This window comes from Aegilops tauschii, chromosome 2, assembly GCF_002575655.3.
Source record: "Aegilops tauschii subsp. strangulata cultivar AL8/78 chromosome 2, Aet v6.0, whole genome shotgun sequence".
NCBI lineage: Eukaryota > Viridiplantae > Streptophyta > Magnoliopsida > Poales > Poaceae > Aegilops > Aegilops tauschii.
In genome coordinates this window covers 467,020,000-467,038,018 of record NC_053036.3, presented here as the reverse complement: position 1 = coordinate 467,038,018, position 18,019 = coordinate 467,020,000, and the positions used below count along the sequence as shown (strand labels likewise).

Genomic DNA, 18,019 nt, shown 5'->3' with positions numbered 1-18,019 from the left:
CAAACTGCCATAACTGATGTCTCTCTCATACATCTTCACAAGGGCATATTTTTTGGCAGCATCTTTAGAAGGAAACTGGAAATATAATGACCATGGCTCCTCAGGCCTACAGAACACAAATCAAATTAATGACCATGACATTTTCAGTGGCACAATAAAAACTATGACATATTCACATATAAAACAAAGTAACAGCAATAAGATCTATGCCACAAGAGCCAACAAATGCAGAATAAACTATGATACATTTAGTAATTCAGAAAAAAAAACAAAGAAAAACTGCATTTTCATCTAGGCATAGGAGCTTCCTCCCCCAACGAAGCAGTATTGCTAGAACTAACCCTAGGTATCCTAACTAAGTGAGTACTCTAACTAAGCAGTATTGCTAGAACCCTAACCCTAGGTTTTTTGCACTGAGATTTACATGGGTGGAGATGGATGCCCGAGGGGTACTTCCTCCCCCAACGAATCAGCCGCCGCCGACGCCTTCTCTGCGTCCGCAACAGCCTTCTCTGCCTCCTCCGCATACTGGGACGGCGGCGGTAGGACAGCTTTTCCCCAATCCGCCGTCGAGTGCGAATCGCCATCGGGGTTGGGGCCCAACTTGCCAACGGGGTCGCATTGCGGGCGGCGACCTTCTCCGCCATCGCCGCCGCCGGAGCTGGTCGCCATGAGCAGAGCGGGAGGAACGCGCGGGAGGGAAACTGAATCGGGGATTGGAGGAGGAAACGGCGGGCGCGTGACCTAATACACGTGCGCGGAAACGGCCGTCAACTGCCGTCTAACGTCGTCCGTCAGCGCGCGCCACGTCGACCCGACAGGTGGGCCCGACCTGTCGGTTTCGCTGTTTCCGCGGCTAAAACGGCCCGTCGGTGCTCCGCGTTACCAATTAGTCCCAGAGTTGGTGGTTTTTTGTGACGTGGCTCAAATGTGGTACTGACCTGTTACCCTAGCCTCAACTGTGGTGGTTTTGGGTAAATAACTCACGGCTGACCCGACCGTCAAAGATCGACCCGTGTGCTCGACAGTACAGTTCCTTAGCCTTCGCAGCAGCAGGTTTTTCTTAATTTCCCTTGGTATATAAAGTTTGCAGTTGCAGATAGCTGAGCAGCGTCGTGATTTGAAGTGTTGTCATGTTTTCCTGATCTGGAAGCTACGGTGCATGCACGCACGGCATACTTGGTTTAATCCTTCTGGCCGTGCTTGTCAGTGCTGTAGTGTAGTTGTGTGTTTTTCTCCTTTTTAGAAGCGTAGTCCTGTGTAACCACCATGGATTGTCACCGGTTGTGTTAACTAGAGATTTAGAGTTGGTTGTGCTTTTGACGATGTATGTCGTATTACTATCCTGTTTTGGGATTTGAAATGTGTAATATAAGTTTGATCACTTTCTCGCATGAAAATACAACTTCCTCTCGTGTAAATTCCTGTGGATGCAGTCCTCACAAAATGAAACTTTCTCGCATATAAATTCTTTCACTGGGTATGGAAAGAGTGATTGCCAGCTCAACCACAAAATTTTCTCCTGGCTGCTGCTCCAGGAAAGCTTGGACACCAGAAATCTTGTTCAAAGGAAGTCTTTTCACCTGCCTGCATACACATGTGTGCTCGGTAATGTTCAACTGGAGGAAGCAAAGCTGCACCTATTCTGGGATTGTGAATTTTCTCAAGACTGCTGGCCCCCGGTAAGCTCAGAGGAACTTTATTCATTCATGGAACGGAACTAAGAAAGCAGGAAATTAACAAGCCTTTCAGCATGGAGATCGTCATTTTTGGGCTATTTTTTAATCATGAGAATCCAAGTGTTGCAGATATTCTTTATATAAATTAAAGTTAAATGTTGGTGTCGTGAAGGCACTGGCAGAAAGAGAAATAGACGAACCCAAATGTATATGCTGCAAGATGTTACCATTTCATCTACGTGGACCCAAAACTCTGGACTGAAAAAAGGGTTCTACACACCGATCCATCAATTACAGGGGTTATTACATTTATTTACAAAGCCCCTGAAACAATACATACCTCTATGCGAAATTCAGATCGTGTAATGTATGCAGCGAAACAATGGTGGACGTGACAGGCTCCACCGGTGAAACCTTGCGAGCGCTCACTCTGGCGGTGTGAGCAGTACTACACACCTCGGTGCGCATTATTCCTCCTCTCCTAACAACGCTCTCTTCAAAATCGCCAGCATGCCAAAACATCAAGCAGAGCTCAGCTCACTATCCGAGGATTTCATCGGTCACACGCACTTTGCTTGCCTTCTCGTGGCGTCTCCAAGCCTCGGCCCAGACATTCGCGTCTGCAAGTGCACGGTCTCGGTCGACACCGTTTGGAACAACCCTGCCTCGTACTCCACGATTGGAGCCACTCCTGCAATGTTCTTTTCCTTCTGGAACAAGGTCATTCATACGGTCATGCATCGATGTTTGAGCTCCATGTTGACTAGCCAAAGCATCATCTTGGTTAACCTGATCGTCTGACACTTTTGATGCCGAAGGGCCATCAAGTTAACGGTGAACAGCAGCGTCATTCCATACCTGATCGTCTGACACTTTTGATGCCAAAGGGCCATCAAGGTAACGGTGAACAGCAGCGTCATTCCCACTAGGTGTTGGGGCGCCACCCGGTGGCGCCTCTTGAGAGGAAGTTGGGCGGCGCCAAGTTGGCAAGCGCCCATTCCATTTGCTTTGTTGCTATCTTAAGCGCCCATTCCATTTGCTTTGTTGCTATCTTATAACACATGGACATTGGATGTAAGAAGTTGCGACAACAAATTTTGAAAGAACTAAATAAATGACACTTAAATACAAAGATAGCATCCGAAACACAAAACACCGGAAGGCATGAGATAGAACCAGACAGGGATACAGTTCAACATACTCAAGAAGTAATGAATCACTATATGCTGCAATTTTCTGCAGTGATAAGAATTCAAGATTCAATTGTGACATCTACCGCTATACGAAAACAATAAGAACAGAACGACGGAAAGTTTAAAGGGTATTCAAGCTGAATACTCAAATTGTAAAATCACCACAAAAAATGTGACGAAAATGCCACTCAGTTCTATGAAGATCTTTGGCTACCAGTTGTTGACATGGGGGATTCTGAGACATGTCCTGCAAAGCAACCATACAATTCAATAAGCCAGAAATTGTGTAGACATCAACTCGAGTAAAAAAACATGTTCTCAATGCTAGTTGGCAGAGGAAGACACTTTTCAGCATGTCTCCTAAGAATGGAGAACCCACCATGGGCAATCGTATCTGAAGTTGCCAGTGCCTTGCAAAAAAGGAATGTATGATGCCTTTCTCGAGTTCTTGTGGCTCAGGACCCAAGCTTGTGAGCCCACCGTACTAATTAAGGGGCATATCAGATACTGTAAAACATCTGAATAACCTTGTCGTTCTACCTTCTCTAGACAGCAGATATATTTTAGAATTAAAAATAGGCACAGCTCACAGTTTCAACCCAAGGAATTCAATGTAAAAGAGCATAATAGATTCTAGAATAACTCAGGGAGATCTGAAACTGAGAGCAAACCTTCAGTTGGAGCAGCAGTACAGCTGAGGAGAACATAGTACTGATAAAGCTTATGAAATGTCAGATGGTCCAATTCGGGTGATATTGATAAACTACGACACTTTAATTTCATACAAGAAAAATGCAACTGACTGTAGGAACCGAATTGCAGGACCAAACTCTCACCTGGTACCAAAAATGCAACTGACTGTAGGAACCAAAAATGCAACTGACTGTAGGATTCAAGATAATTACAAGAGACAAATCGCAAGAGCAAAAATTTACACCAGAAAAAGAAAATGGTACCAGCAGAGCCTACAATTATATAACAAAAACAGAAGCAAATCACACCCATACTCCTCCTTCTCTTCTTCTCGGTTTTATAGCATACCGTGCTGATCAAATAGAGGCCACGCCTTTGATTTCAGCATCTTATTAAATTGTTGCAAAGGATTAGCTATCTATAGCACATGCAGATCCATTCTATTAATCATCCCATAAAAGTACGCCGTTACCATACAATAACAACTTCACTAACAGATTCAAAGCTAACGCGGAACAATTTGCAGCAGTATAGACCATGTGTTGCTGTGTGCATAGTACTTGTGCGAATACACACGATTCCAGAAATAAAAGAGAACATAGTACTTGTGCATTGCAGAACGGAACATGACGTGAACGCGCTTACATGAACACCATTGTCTAAAACAGAACACACATACATCTTCTCCCAACAAGGCGGAAAGGGCAAGAGAATAAAAGGGGGCGAGGGCCCATACCTTTTAGGTAGCGACGGTGTGATCGAAGGCGTCCACCAGTGCCGAGTCGTCCCACACAGCTTCCCGCCCTACCCCATCTCCTCTCTCACCAAGTTTGCATGGCTTCTTCCTCCAACCAGCTTCGCCTTCCCACCTACAAAGAGGACGAAAAACGAAAGGTGCCTCCGCTTCAGTAATATCCACCGCCGGCACAAGTCAAGCTAGAGGTGTGCACACTTGAAATAAGAAGAAATCAGGTGGTTGAGGAGCTCACCAAGATCTGAGCAAAATTCATGGGAGGGACGGGGCAAAAAGAAAGACACGGATTCAAACTCACCTTGTCTTCTTGCTTGGCATCGGCGGCGACCAAGGAATCTGCGAGCTGCTGCATCCTACCGCCTCTCCCATCTATGTGTACCGCGTGGCGAGGGGGCTTGGCGATGGCGACGGACATCACAGACGGCTAGAAGGTGAGGACGACAGTGACCGCGCCGTGGACTGCTCTGCAGTGGGAGAGGAGTTTACCCTGCCGCACTGCCCTCCTCTAGATACCTCATACACTGCTAGGCGGCGCTGCCGAGTCAACCCCCCTCTCTCCCTCGCCTCCACCCCTGTCCCGTCCCAGCAACGGGCACGGCAGTGATGTGGATTTGGCGGAGAAAGAGGCGGCGGCGGAGAAGCAGGGGAGGGGACAAGGGGCGTGGGGCCTCGTAGAACACCTCCTCGAGCTCATCCACTTCTTAGATGAAAATAGGATAAGAAAAAATGGTTATGGCAGTATATTGAAAGCACCAGTTGAGGTATAAAATTCTGTTTGGAGTTATAGGGAACATAATTGGTTTTCATAAGATGACTAAACTGTTGACTGTTAAGTAGTATGAACAGAACAAGATTTTTTTATATGAGCTAAAAATAGATGCGCGGGTAATCGACTGGCCGAGCACAACAGATTATAGAATTATGAGAGAAACAAGTAATATTGCAAAAGAGAGTTGAATGAATCTCATTGAGTATAACAAAGTATTAGAGTGAGATAAAATACCGACGAAAGAAAATTGGGCTTACAGATAGACATAGCAAAGCAAATTTGTCATTTTCACATACAGTGTGGGCATGGCACTAAAGCATCAGTAGTGGTGTTCAAAAGATAAAGTTAAAAGCACAGATACTCAGTGAGAATCAATCAACATGTTTTCTGTTAAAAAATTAAAAAAAATGAATAAAAAGTTTGAGTCTAAGTCTATAGTATGGAGATACAACTTGCTACATCACGAAGTTAGTAAACATTGACCAGGCTACGCATTTGGGCATACCATGCCCTGGCCTGGTTTGGCAAACATCTTGTTGATGGTGCAGACATAATAGTCGATCATTGGCTCTTTGTGTCCAAACATTGTGAAGAGCTTATCCACATGGCGCTCGTAGAGCTTCACTTCATTGCCCTAGAAAGCAATGTTCCTCCAGCTCGCCAAAGTACTTGACACCACCAGGCATGCCTGCATTTGTTTTGTGTTTATGTTAGCTGCAGTTCCAATAAAAAGTAGGAATTGTTTTGGAGAAGACTATAGAGAAACCTTTTTTACTTAACTGGTAAAATGAAAAGAATCATAGGAGAGTAGCAGCTAAAAAGAAGCCTTTTGCTTGACATTTGAATGTGACTTGCTTGTTCTACATGTGTGATTTGCCTGACACAAAACCACCTCCCCCCTAGGTTTGTGCCTAAGATTTGTATGTGACCCATCATTTGTGTTTAACTTGCTTGTTCTGTGTGTCAAGTGCATGGTCTACTGGTGTGGACTTTTCTAACCCCTGAATTTTAGTCCAAGTGATTATATGTGTGTTGTGTTTATGAATTTCGATATATGTGTGTGAGGTGGCGGAAAAACAAACCATGTGAATGTTTAAAAAGGGGTTGGAAGAGCTTACCCGCAGCTTGCCACATTCCTCTTCTGTTTGTTGCTCTTTAATGTCAGGAGATGAATCATGGTCAAGAGATGAATTATTGTCAGGAGCAGCCGCAGGTTGTTCTTCCCAAATTGCATTTTTGCTCGTCCCAGCCATTTTTTCACCCAAAAAAAAGAAAAAAAGCATCACCGTAAATGCATATTCAGGTGGCTGGTATGAAACTTTCAGGACACTAACTAGAAGAAACTAGCAAGTCATGGACCATTTACCTTATAAAGGATGAAGGGGTAGCTAGGCACAACCACAGCGTCCACGTCGGCAGTGAACAGTGCAACGAGCGCGCGCGTGCGTTCTGCCCGCGACGGGCGTGTGTCTGTTGCTTTTCTACTCGCCCTTCGTTCTACCCAGCGGCATTGGTGGTCCCCTGCTTTGGGTTGGTCCCGCTTGGCTGTCTCTTAAGAGGGAGCGGGCAGCAGCGAGAGAAAGAGAAAAGAAAAAGCGAACGAGCAGCAGCCAAAGAAAAGAAAAAGGAGAAGCGAGCGGGCAGCAGCGAGACCTAGCCGGCTTCTCCCCGCAGCCGCCTCCTCTCCTGCTGCCGCCCTTTCTCACCCTCACCGGCCACCGGCCACCTCCCACCCCTCCTTCTCCGCCTCGTCGCCCTGGCCACCTTGTGCTCGAGCCGAGGAGCGACTCGGCAGGACGAGGGGAGCAGAGCAGCAGCCAGCCGCGCCTCGTCCATGCCGCGTGGTGGCCCAGATGCGGCCGCTCCCTGCTCTGTATGCGCCCGTCGGCCTCGATCCGACCTTGGCAGGAGGAGCTCGAGTCGAAGAGCGCGGCCTCGATCCAGAATCGGCAGGAGGAGGGGAGCAGCAGCCGGCACGCCTCGTCGCAAGTGATCCCCCATCTCTTCTGGTTGCACCTCCCCCTGTGAGTTCCTCTTTCTAATCCCTTTCCTCTCTAAATTAATTCACGTTTTTAGTGTTCCTGCTGTCTATGGCTGCTGTAGGTATTTTCTTTCTCACCACTTCTCCTCTCCATTTTGGTACAATTTTGTAGGGATGGACCATGGATTTAATTGTACCCTCTGAAAGCCACACAAATTCAAGTAACCAAGAACTTCAGTGAGAGTGTATTTGCCAACTGTGCAAGCGTGCTTCTCTACATGGGCGGCGTCACCACGACCAGTTTGACGATTCAAGCCAAGGTGAAAGTATTGTCCTCTCTTTATTTCTCAGTTGCGTGAGATGTGATTTTGTTCATAATTTGTGTGGAGCTTGAAGCACATCAACATGAAATTGGAGATGATTCTTTGTCCATGAGATCTTCCAAAAATAGAAAGCAACACAACAAAGTAGTCACAATGAGTTGTACCATATTATGATATTTTGTTTGCTTGCTTGGAAATCCCTATCAGATTTTTGCTTTCATTCTGTTACATGTAAATGAATTACTTAATGAATGTGAGACCTGCTATCATATTATATCCTTTGGAGCTAACTCATGTTGCTTTATTTTACTTGCAGGGTTGCATTATATCTTCACTTATCATATCTATTATTTTGAGGATCACAGAAACAAAACACATATTTTATAGGTGTTCCTAATGGCAACAGTGGTAATCAACGATGAGAGAAAAAAGGTGAGACTGGATTTGTACTAGGTATGTTCCTCATCTCTCTGTCCTTGTTCTAATCCCCACCCTGATGTAATCGCTTCTTCACAACTGCTGGATGTCTCTTAGGGGATGAATGCCATGGATTATTTACATTCTTTTTAAGCTGGCCACTAATTAAACTGCTCGCCCCTTTGTTAAAGCTAATCATAGTAATATCTGGTGATCGACCGGCTGATGCGTGCAGTGGCAACCACATTCATGATGATGAACTTAATCAAATTTGTAGTTAAGTTAGTGCTAAATCGCACTAGAGATTCCATTGACAGGTTCCTTTTGCGGATCTAAAAATGGAGGCGTTGAGCGTATCAAAACTCATAAAGGATTTTAAGATCGCGAAGATTGATAGGTGGGCAAATAGGGTGGCGCATGAGATTGCAAAATTCAGTTTTGGCAGTAGGTCCGATGGCCTCTTATGTAATAGTGTTCCGCCATGTGTAACTGCTTTTGTAATGAACGATTGTAAGAATCTTAATTTACCAAATTAATATATGGGGGTTTTCAATAAAAATAAAAAAATAAATCGCACGTGTGTATATTCAGGTTCAGTACGTGTTACAGTTGTCAAGCATAAGCTCACGAGCAGTCAAGCAGTTTTATTAGGATATGTAGATTTAAAAAGAAATAGGTAGAGTCACTACAATAAATATCAGTAGCATGCACTATATATGTATGCAGAACAGATCGTAGTCATGATTTTGTATTGCTCGGATCTCGGATCGAGATTCGTATACACCGGTCATTGATTCAGTCTTAAGGGATTACATGAAAATGACTTATAGTAGCCAGTGCTACCACTAATAGTGCAATTGTATATTTTGAGCAAGGAAGCACGTTAACCACTCAGTATTAGAGTAAGATGCTACATGCCGAAGTACCATCTAAAAAGGACAGATATTTACTTTGTGAAAAATCTTGGTAGAAAAATAGTGTAACCTTTTGGCAGTGGATTGCGTATAATACCACGACACTGCTATATCTGTCAAAACCTGAGCTACATATAGTAGTTAGTAAATGGAATTTTTTGATGAACATACTACTGTACAATGATTATGCTAGCAAAGCTTCGTCCTCGGATGAATATGAGATGCATTCTTTGGCCCCTCTAATTTCCATGTGAAGAACGTGATCTTGCGACTTGCTTGTTCATTCTCCCTTTATGCTAAATCTATTTCTTTCCAAAAGGCATACTACTCTTCTTGTGCTTCCTTTATGCTCTGTTTCTTTAATAAGCCCAATTATTTTCAGCTTAAATTTGATAAGTTAGTGTTTCATGATCCAGATAACCAAAACTGGGTCCTCTACCAAGCACCTGTCCAGCCCTGTGCGAGCTACACTTCAATTTGTATTCTCAGGTGAGTTACTTGCTATGGTCGCCGCTCAAAATCCTCTTTGTAATTAATTTCTTTAAGCGTCAAATTGTGGTTGATTGGTCTGCCTAGATGGTGAAAGAACATATAACTTGTATTTGCCAAACTAGAGAATGATATGAGTACATTATGGATTGTAAATATAGTACTTTCTCCAGTTTACATTGTTGGACTCTGAATTACGCACTTAGTCCTGTCAAGTACTTATAGAAATTTTCCCTACAATTCGGCTATTTCAGCCTGTCATTAACTTTATTCGGTCAGGTTCTCATCTTTACTAAAAAGTGTATCTACAAATAGGTGAAAAGGAAAAAAAATACAGTAGATCCTGGTTCTATGGTTGGTACTTCTTTAGTTTCAGACTTACTTATGCAGCCATTGTCTAAAAAGAAAGATGGTAACAGATAGTAGCGGCTGCCTGCAGAGGAGAGGTCGAGGACGGGTCCCTATTCATGTAGGAGACACCAACATAGATGAGCTATTTCTTCCACTTTTCCTCATCTTTCCATGGTGAACTGAGCTCATCCTTCTAATTGATGGCTTCCTAATTTTTTTCTTATGCACGTAGTGTTTAGGTCACGGACTCACGGTTGATTCCTTCACCGAGTTGCATTGTAGTACAAATGGCCTCTCTTTTCTGATGGTGCTATGGTGTCCCTCTCCAGGTTGCTTGGTCGGATTTGTTGCATGAGGTAGGAGAAGAATAAGAAAATTTGTCAGATTTTTCGTGTGCAAGTTCGGCAGCGGGCAATGGTCGAGATAGAGTCGGGTGCACATCATATATATACAAGTACCTCTAATTTAACTCTGTAAGAGCTCCCAAGCAAAAGAAGGAACAACTATCCATCAACATTATTTGTCATATTTCTTTTTATGGAGGCTAAGAACTAGGCTGAAATGCGCAGGTATCTGAACGTTTGCTTGTCTTAATGCAGATATGGAAGATTTAAAAGCCTTTGTGAAAGATTCCGGTTTTGTAGAAGCCGATGATCAGACACACCATGACCTTACTTCTGGATACAATATTGATGAGGTTAATTCTTTACAAAAGTAGATTTCAGTGTTTTTTGCCGCATTTTGATGGGTTCCTCTTTTCCTTGTTTTCAGAATTGTTGTGACTACATTTTTCTGCATGCCATTCATGTTGCAATATGTTTGCTAAATTAAATGTGCTCTACTTGAAAGAAAATAACGCACATCATAATCATATGCCTTGCCAGGCTATGGTTGACTACATGCTAAGATTTCGTTCCATTATGCTTATATTGCTAGGCTTTTAGTTCATCCTTCTCTTTCCCTAGGTGGCTACTGCCAAGTACATAGACGTCCATTTACTTGCTAGGCCTGATTGGATTTTTCATCTTTTTTACCCGTTATTCCCTTTGGACCTATTGATCTGCGAATTTGCTTTACAACTGACGGTGCCTCATTATGTGATACTGAAACTAAACAAATGTGCGTATTTGGGAAATTGATAATCAAATATTGGACTTCGAATCAACAGAAAAGAGATGCTTTGTGACCAAATATATATCTCTGAAACGTCTGCACAATAATGTTATAGTTTATGTTAGATGGCAAAGTTTCAGATTTTTATTATGACAGCAAGATGCCAACGCAAGGTGCTTGTGCATGAATAAACCATATGAATATGAGATGCACAACTTCCTGTGCAATTCTGAGACTTTTGGGCAAGTCATCTCCATAGGTGTGAAAGAAGATTCTGATTACATATAAGAAAATCATCCAATTTTTTGTTCATCTGCATCCATGCGGCGATACCGCCTGCAAGATATACTCCATCGCTTCTAAGCATCACATTGGCAGGTCGATTCCTCGGGTGGATTGGATTCTCACCCGCTCCAAGTGAAACTTGAGCGACGGCATGGTATGTTTTCCCAAACGACTCTTTAATCAAACCACTGCTCATTGTTGCGTATATGGTTCTTACGCTGCACCTGAATAAGCGATTGCTACATCAATGTTTGTTTCCATCTATTCTGTTTTCCTGGTACTTGAAAGACAATATATGCATGTGTCCTACTTTTGTTTGAACGAGCCGAAAGTCCTATTATTCTCAAAAAAATTATCATCTATCGGTATATGCAGGTATACTAATGGAGTATGCACCCGATGACTCTGCCTAATGTTAACGACTATATGTTTTGGTCTTATATAATAGCAGCATTCCTCAGCACCTTGTTGTTTAAGTTCACAAGTTGCGGGTTCAGAAGAAGAGTCGTTGTTTTCTGCTGTAACCGCCTTGTTGTTTTCTTGCAGCAAGGGACTACCAAAGAAGAGATGATGCGGGTTCAGAATCTGACATTATCTGTGTTAGTGCTGGCAGATCCAAAGGCGGAAAGAAACGGACAGTTTCACACACTAGCAACCGTAGGATCATCAGCAAAAAGGTAAGTTAGCACAAAGAGAAAAAGTATTACTACTATCTTTTTTACTACTTATTTCTCTTTCTAAACCATATTTGGTCAGCACCTAAATATCCACGAAAGAGGATCACTAAGCTGACGGGGAATACATTATCCGTGGTATTATCTTCTAAGATAATACTTGTGGGCTACAGATTGACTGTGTTTGCTTGTCTATTGCAGTTCTTTTATTATAATAAATCCGATATAATGCATATACATGAGATAGTCCTAATACAAAATACACACATTTTAAGATAGGTACAAAGCCTGTAACATAGAACCTGCATTATAAGCACATCATACTAAAAAAGTTTCTTTTTATTTCTTTTTAATGCATAGATGCGACGACAAATAGGCTTAAAGGGAAAAAAAAAATCAAACCACCGTTTACAGGGCCGACCAACGTTACTGGGTCAAACACCGTTGATCCACTTGCTCCACCTCTCATATGACCTTACTGGGTCAAACTTTGGAACCACAGATGATAGGCATGGTCGATAGACCCATACACATGAGCATGGAATCAACGAGGGATCCAAGAGAGAAATTAGAGCTCATCTTCCTAATAGAGTTGAACACAAACCTGCAGCAGTCCTATCTCTTGCTGGTGAACAAACACCACACGGACACCAAGATCCGGCGCCTCGGCGTCAGGCCCTACGTCAGTCAAGATAACACAAAATTTAGCTTCTTAAACAAAGAAAGGTCAATGTACTATTTGCATCATCTAAACGATTTCATTCGACTTTAAATGCCACCTGTATCATCAAAATCGGGCAGAAACATGGTTACCTTCATGTCCACTTCCATAATTTGATTGTGTTAATGCTGCTCCATGAAAGACAAAAACAATTCTTAGTAATGAACAACATCACTTACAACAAAACCAGAACCCTGCTGCTCTGAATCTTTTTATCATCTTCTCATGTGATGCATATACGATTACTCATACTGTCTTCTTCTTGTCATCAGCATACCGTGATGAAAAAAATCAGAATCCCAACAAAAGTGCTTTTTGATGCTATGATGCAGCAGCTAGGCCTCCCAAATGCAGTGTACTCAACACAGAAGGCAAGAGCAATTGGTCTTGACGCAACTATTCACTTCTATCCCTCCAAGCATCAACTGGACAACAAATCTTCCAAAATAATCAATATCAATCCATGTATCCAACAAACTAGAAGATGCTGAAGACCAACTAGCAAACGAAGCTCTCAAGTACATGAAAACCATCCATGGTAAAGTGTTGCAGGACATAAACTATGACAAGATGCAACTGCTTCAGCAAAAGTGTGAATCTCTTGAGCATCAGCAGAAAGAAAAACACAACCTAATAGACTATTTTAGCAACAGCTGGTGCCATAGCCTCGGTGGAGATCACATGGCATCAAAGGAACTTTACTGTATAATAGATAGCAACTTCACAGCCGGATCAACATCCAAAGACAATGATCTGAATCACATTTTGTCGCAAGTAAGATATGTTGTTGATCGTCTCAGTGATACAGCCACATAATTAGATTATCATCTCCAACAGACATGAACAATTGCCTGAACAAATCTTTAGCGTCGATGAAACATCCACCAATTACACTGGCTAATGTCCATCACTTCATAATGCCTATAAGATGTATCTCTGCCTATCTACCTTCTTTCCTAATAACATTGTAAATATTCTATCGTAAGCTTCTTAGGACACTATGTATCATGAATAATCCATGTGTTCCAATTTGTCCCTAAATATATTTATGTTCACTCTTTCAATACTTTCCTTGCTCTCGCCCCTTGCGCCATCGGCGCAACGGGCCATCTAGTATGATGAAACTGTGAAGGAAAAATAACACATGAGCAAAGTTCCTGTGTTAACTGAGGCAACTGCCGACAGAGTATTGGGCAAGTTTTGACAAAATTCAAAGCCACCTAAGTAACAAAACCATTAAATGCAAATTATGAACCACATCAGGCAACCAAGCAACAAACATTAGGCAAGTTGAAAAGCAAAAACAAGCAACTACTAATCAATTGGCGTGCAAGTTTTGTTAAAAAGGGGGGAAGCACACTAGTGCCAAGCTCAAAAAGCCGCAAATTTGGCAACCCAAGCCCGCATATCTAGCAACTCGTAGCCTCTACCAGGCAACTATCCATCCCGCAACCCTCTTAAATATCGCCAAGGTAATGCCGACTTCGAGGCAGAGCAATGGTTTGTCGTGCCCAAAAAAATAGTTCAGACCTCATGGAGAAGAGAAGGGATTTACCTCATGGAGATGAACGAAGGTGGTGTCACTGTGCCATCTCCCGCTTCTAGTTTTGAGCCGCCTCAGGCAACTAACTAAAAAGCAAGTAGGCAGAATAAATTAAACTGAATAAAACCATATGGAACAAAGCTAGCAAAAAAGGGCATATGTGAAACCTAGACTAAAAGAAAGATATATGAATCTATGCTAAAAAAGGAATGCCGCACCTTCCCCACATACGGTGACATGCACGATCCTGATTCTTCAAGGAAAAATATTTATGTGTACATATCTCTACTAGCAAGTTTCGAACCATCTCAGGCAACTAACCAGCGAAAAAACAGTAGGCAAAAAAAGTTTTAGACGAGATATGTACATGTCAGGTAACTCATGATAGAGCCTTTGCGAAAACAGTAAAGCAATCAGCTATGTGTAGTACAAAAAAGACAAGCCTTGACAAGTCTGGGCAGAAAAAGACAAGTAAATCTACATAACAAGTAGAGAAGGACCAGCAAACTATCTGATGGTCATAGCAGCACATGTCAACAATTCAGATGTTTCAGTCCATTTTCTTTGATTGGACAAATTAGACATCATATAAGATAACTATACAAGTTTCATTTCTCCATCCAGCAACTCAGCCCTGGAATGATTATGCAACTTGACAGTACGTTACTAGGCTTTAGTGGATGAAGAACATGACCACATGCATCATGCATGCATATTGTTTTGGCACCTCCCCTCCATCTTGAATTCTAGCACCTCCCCTGCTTCTGGAGGCTGATGTGCCCCATCTTTTAGCCGGAACGACCAATGGATTTGCGTACATTTTTATTTTTCATTATTCCAAAAACATTTCAGTATGTAGTACAAAAGTTGCAAGTAAACAATTGTTGCTGCCGTTGCTTCCAAAAACAATCACCAAGTACGCCTAGCCTGCCTACGGTAATACAATTGTTGTAGTCAATCAGGCAAAACATGGTTTCAGTAAAAATGATACTAAGACAACAAAAATCAGAAGCATCAGCGATAAAAAGTCAGGCACCTACATGACTACAACTCGAAGATATCAACTCGTCACTCCTATTTCGATGTGGCAATCCTCTTCTTCCTTCCCACTTTAATTTAGCTGGGCATTTCATCGACCAGTTGGTGCACGCCTACCATCAAGCTGGAGCTTGTATTTCTCACGGCGGCACATGCAGAGCGTGTACGCGGCCGAGGAGCTGCTGCACTTAGAAGTTCGCGGACTACTAGTGTGAGGATCACACTACTATTCCTCTTAGTTCATCACTGATTCACCAATTACAGCTCCGAATTACAGAAGAATCTCAAGAGAAAGGGGATCAGAGGAAGGAGATGATGAACAGGAGTCAGAGAGCCTCGGCCGAAGCCGCCGGTCCGTTCCAGGCCAATCCCTCTTGTTCGTGGCATCTTCTGCCATATTTGTAGCAGCCGCTGCCGAGCAGGCCAAGGTCCAAGAGTAGCCCATGGTCTGGCCCAACAGTGGTGTAGAGGTATGCTGACAATCCCCCCTCCATAAAATTCGGCTTGCCCTCAAGCCGAAACCACACCAACTTGCCGGGATCCCATGGTACTTGCAAGTCATACTGAACCCTGTTTTTCAGCTTCACATCTTGAGTCCAGGTCGGATGCAACATTTGTAGGAATAGTTGCCCAAGAACCACAATCACAAGAAAGGCACTTGACCGACCCAACATGTACCAATGATTCGAGCTTCTGAAGCATGCACATGGAAAGCTGGATGCATCAACCATACACAGCGAAGAGGGCACCCAAGCAATCTTCCAAACCATCAGGCAAGTGAGTTTAAACCCCAAGGCAGTCACTATAGAATTAAGAGGCATGAGCTTGTGAAACTTGCCAGCTCACCAATTCAATAGCAGAGCACTTGATTATGATGTGCAGATATGTAACGCCCACGATGCGGCTATATCTCCCACGTGTCGAGGCACGACTTAAAAGCATAACCGCATTGTGTTTTAGTCGCAAGAAGGGTCATCTTCACACAATCCCATATAATGAACAAGAATGGGATAACGAGAGTTGGCTTACAATCGCCACTTCACACAATACATAAATATAATTCATACATCATCCAAAATACACACATATAGACCGGCTACGGTCAAAACCAAATGAAAATAAGATAACCCCAAATGCTAGATCCCCGATCGTCCCAACTGGGCTCCACTACTGATCATCAGGAAAAGACACATAGTAACGACCACGTTCCTCATCGAACTCCCACTTGAGGTCGATCCCATCATCTGCAATGGCATCCTCGGCACCTGCAACTGTTTTGGTACAATCTGTGAGTCACGAGGACTCAGCAATCTCACACCCGCGAGATCAAGACTATTTAAGCTTATAGGAAAAGATGATGTAATGAGGTGGAACTGCAGCAGGCACTAAGCATATATGGTGGCTAACATACGCAAAAGAGAGCGAGAAGAGAAGCAACAGAACGGTCGTCATCTAGTAATGATCAAGAAGTGATCCTGAACTCCTACTTACGTCATTCATAACTCAACCGTGTTCACTTCCCGGACTCCGCCGAGAAGAGACCATCACGGCTACACACGCGGTTGATGTATTTTAATTAAGTCAAGTGGCAAGTTCTCTACAACCGGACATTAACAAATTCTCATCTGCCTCATAACCGCGGGCACGGCTTTCGAAAGATAATACCCTGCAGGGGTGTCCCAACTTAGCCCATTATAAGCTCTCAGGTCAACGAAGGATAAACCTTCTCCCAGGAAGACCCGATCAGTCTCGGAATCCCGGTTTACAAGACATTTCGACAATGGTAAAACAAGACCAGCAAAGCCGCCCGATGTGCCGACAAATCCCGATAGGAGCTGCACATATCTCGTTCTCAGGGCAACACCGGATGAGACATCCTACGAGTAAAACCAGACCTCGAGTTTCCACGAGGGGGCCCTGTCGGGGATATACCCCGCGGTATGACCCGGCCGGAAGTATGACCCGACCGGACTTGGCGCTTCACCGTGACCCGCCGGAGGACTGGAGACTCACGGGTCTGGCGGCTCACTGTCAGACGACTCACGAGCCTGACGACTCACGGATGACCCCGACGGCGGGTCAGATAGAAGACTAGGCCCAAGGCCCAGAAGGCCGGCTCACGTTTATGATGGGCCGGCTTAAGAAGAAAGGGATGACGAATATTTCCTTTACGAGGAAGCAAGACCCGGACTTGTAATTAACTTGTAAGAGAAGATAGATTAGTCCTAGTCCTACTAGGACTCCACATGTAACCCGCCCCTCTAACTTATATAAGGAGGGGCAGGGCACCTCAAAGAGGGAGAGGCAACAAGAAATAATCTCTAGGGCTAAACACCGAGAGCCGGAGCCGGCGACTCTCCCGTCATCATAATGAGACCTAGCCTCAAACAGCACGTAGGGTTGTTACCGGATGATGTTTCCCGTGGCCCGAAGCTGTCTAAACCCTTGTCTTGTGTGTCGTGTCTCTCGTCCCGATCAACCCCTCTCAAGCTACTATATAGATGCGTTGGCCTCGCGACCAAGTCCTGACACTAAGGACATCTGCCGTGACAATTCCACGACAGTTGGCGCCCACCGTGGGGCTTGCGCACGATGGTGTTGAGTTCTTGGAGGGTTCGCTCCCAGGGATCGAGAAGTTTGCAACTGTCCAGTATGAGTTTTGAGTTCAAGGGAATTTAGGGTTTGGCGTTCCTGTGCGTATCGCCGATGAAACGCCATCCGTCAAATCCAGATAGAAGATCAATTTTTTGAGGCCGACAGGAATTGTGCTCCAGCTGCCGTACACCACGCCAGATCAATCTACATCGATAGGCGCGTGTGGGCAAGAGTCAAAATACGCGGTGCTTTCATAAATTGATCTGCCAAAGACTATTGCTACTGTGGCTCAGAGTAGTACTACTTCCAATAAACAATTATGCTACTGTTGCTTGAAGGCAAGACTATACGTTGTTACTGATTGCATAAAGTGATTTTGAGGAGGCAACCTGCCCTGCTTCACGTGAGCATGCATGTTTGGACAAGGATTGCAACACCGGGTCAAGCTGGCAACAGGTCCAATCACCAGCGCCGTACGTCAACGACG

The 18,019-nt window shown here is 43.8% G+C and overlaps 1 protein-coding gene and 1 long non-coding RNA gene across 19 annotated transcripts; one reads left to right on the top strand and one right to left on the bottom strand.

Moving 5' to 3' along the window:
• Positions 1 to 2,877: 2,877 nt before the first annotated feature.
• On the bottom strand, positions 2,878 to 5,018 carry LOC109786418 (uncharacterized). Of its 2 annotated transcripts, XR_012203085.1 has the most exons (4): positions 4,618 to 5,018; positions 4,302 to 4,434; positions 3,252 to 3,412; positions 2,878 to 3,119 (listed from the first exon to the last, which is right to left on the bottom strand). It is a non-coding gene; the product is annotated as an uncharacterized lncRNA (long non-coding RNA). The 2 variants fall into 2 exon arrangements; XR_012203084.1 differs by lacking the exons at positions 4,302 to 4,434; positions 4,618 to 5,018 and having other exon boundaries at positions 3,252 to 4,170.
• A 1,652-nt stretch (positions 5,019 to 6,670) lies between these two features.
• Positions 6,671 to 13,420, top strand: LOC109786416 (uncharacterized). Of its 17 annotated transcripts, none has more exons than XM_073508807.1 (10): positions 6,671 to 7,112; positions 7,242 to 7,389; positions 7,709 to 7,824; positions 9,140 to 9,212; positions 9,652 to 9,737; positions 9,893 to 10,036; positions 10,163 to 10,260; positions 11,055 to 11,115; positions 11,508 to 11,638; positions 12,629 to 13,420. In XM_073508807.1, the coding sequence occupies exons 7-10, from the start codon at positions 10,165 to 10,167 to the stop codon at positions 12,845 to 12,847; spliced, it is 507 nt and encodes a 168-aa protein (XP_073364908.1). In that variant the 5' UTR covers positions 6,671 to 7,112; positions 7,242 to 7,389; positions 7,709 to 7,824; positions 9,140 to 9,212; positions 9,652 to 9,737; positions 9,893 to 10,036; positions 10,163 to 10,164; the 3' UTR covers positions 12,848 to 13,420. The 17 variants fall into 17 exon arrangements, 11 of the variants coding, with proteins under 11 accessions (XP_073364908.1, XP_073364906.1, XP_073364907.1 ...); XR_012203079.1 differs by having other exon boundaries at positions 6,673 to 7,112; positions 9,632 to 9,737; positions 9,893 to 9,919; positions 12,689 to 13,420; XR_012203078.1 differs by having other exon boundaries at positions 6,673 to 7,112; positions 9,632 to 9,737; positions 9,893 to 9,919.
• Positions 13,421 to 18,019: the final 4,599 nt, after the last annotated feature.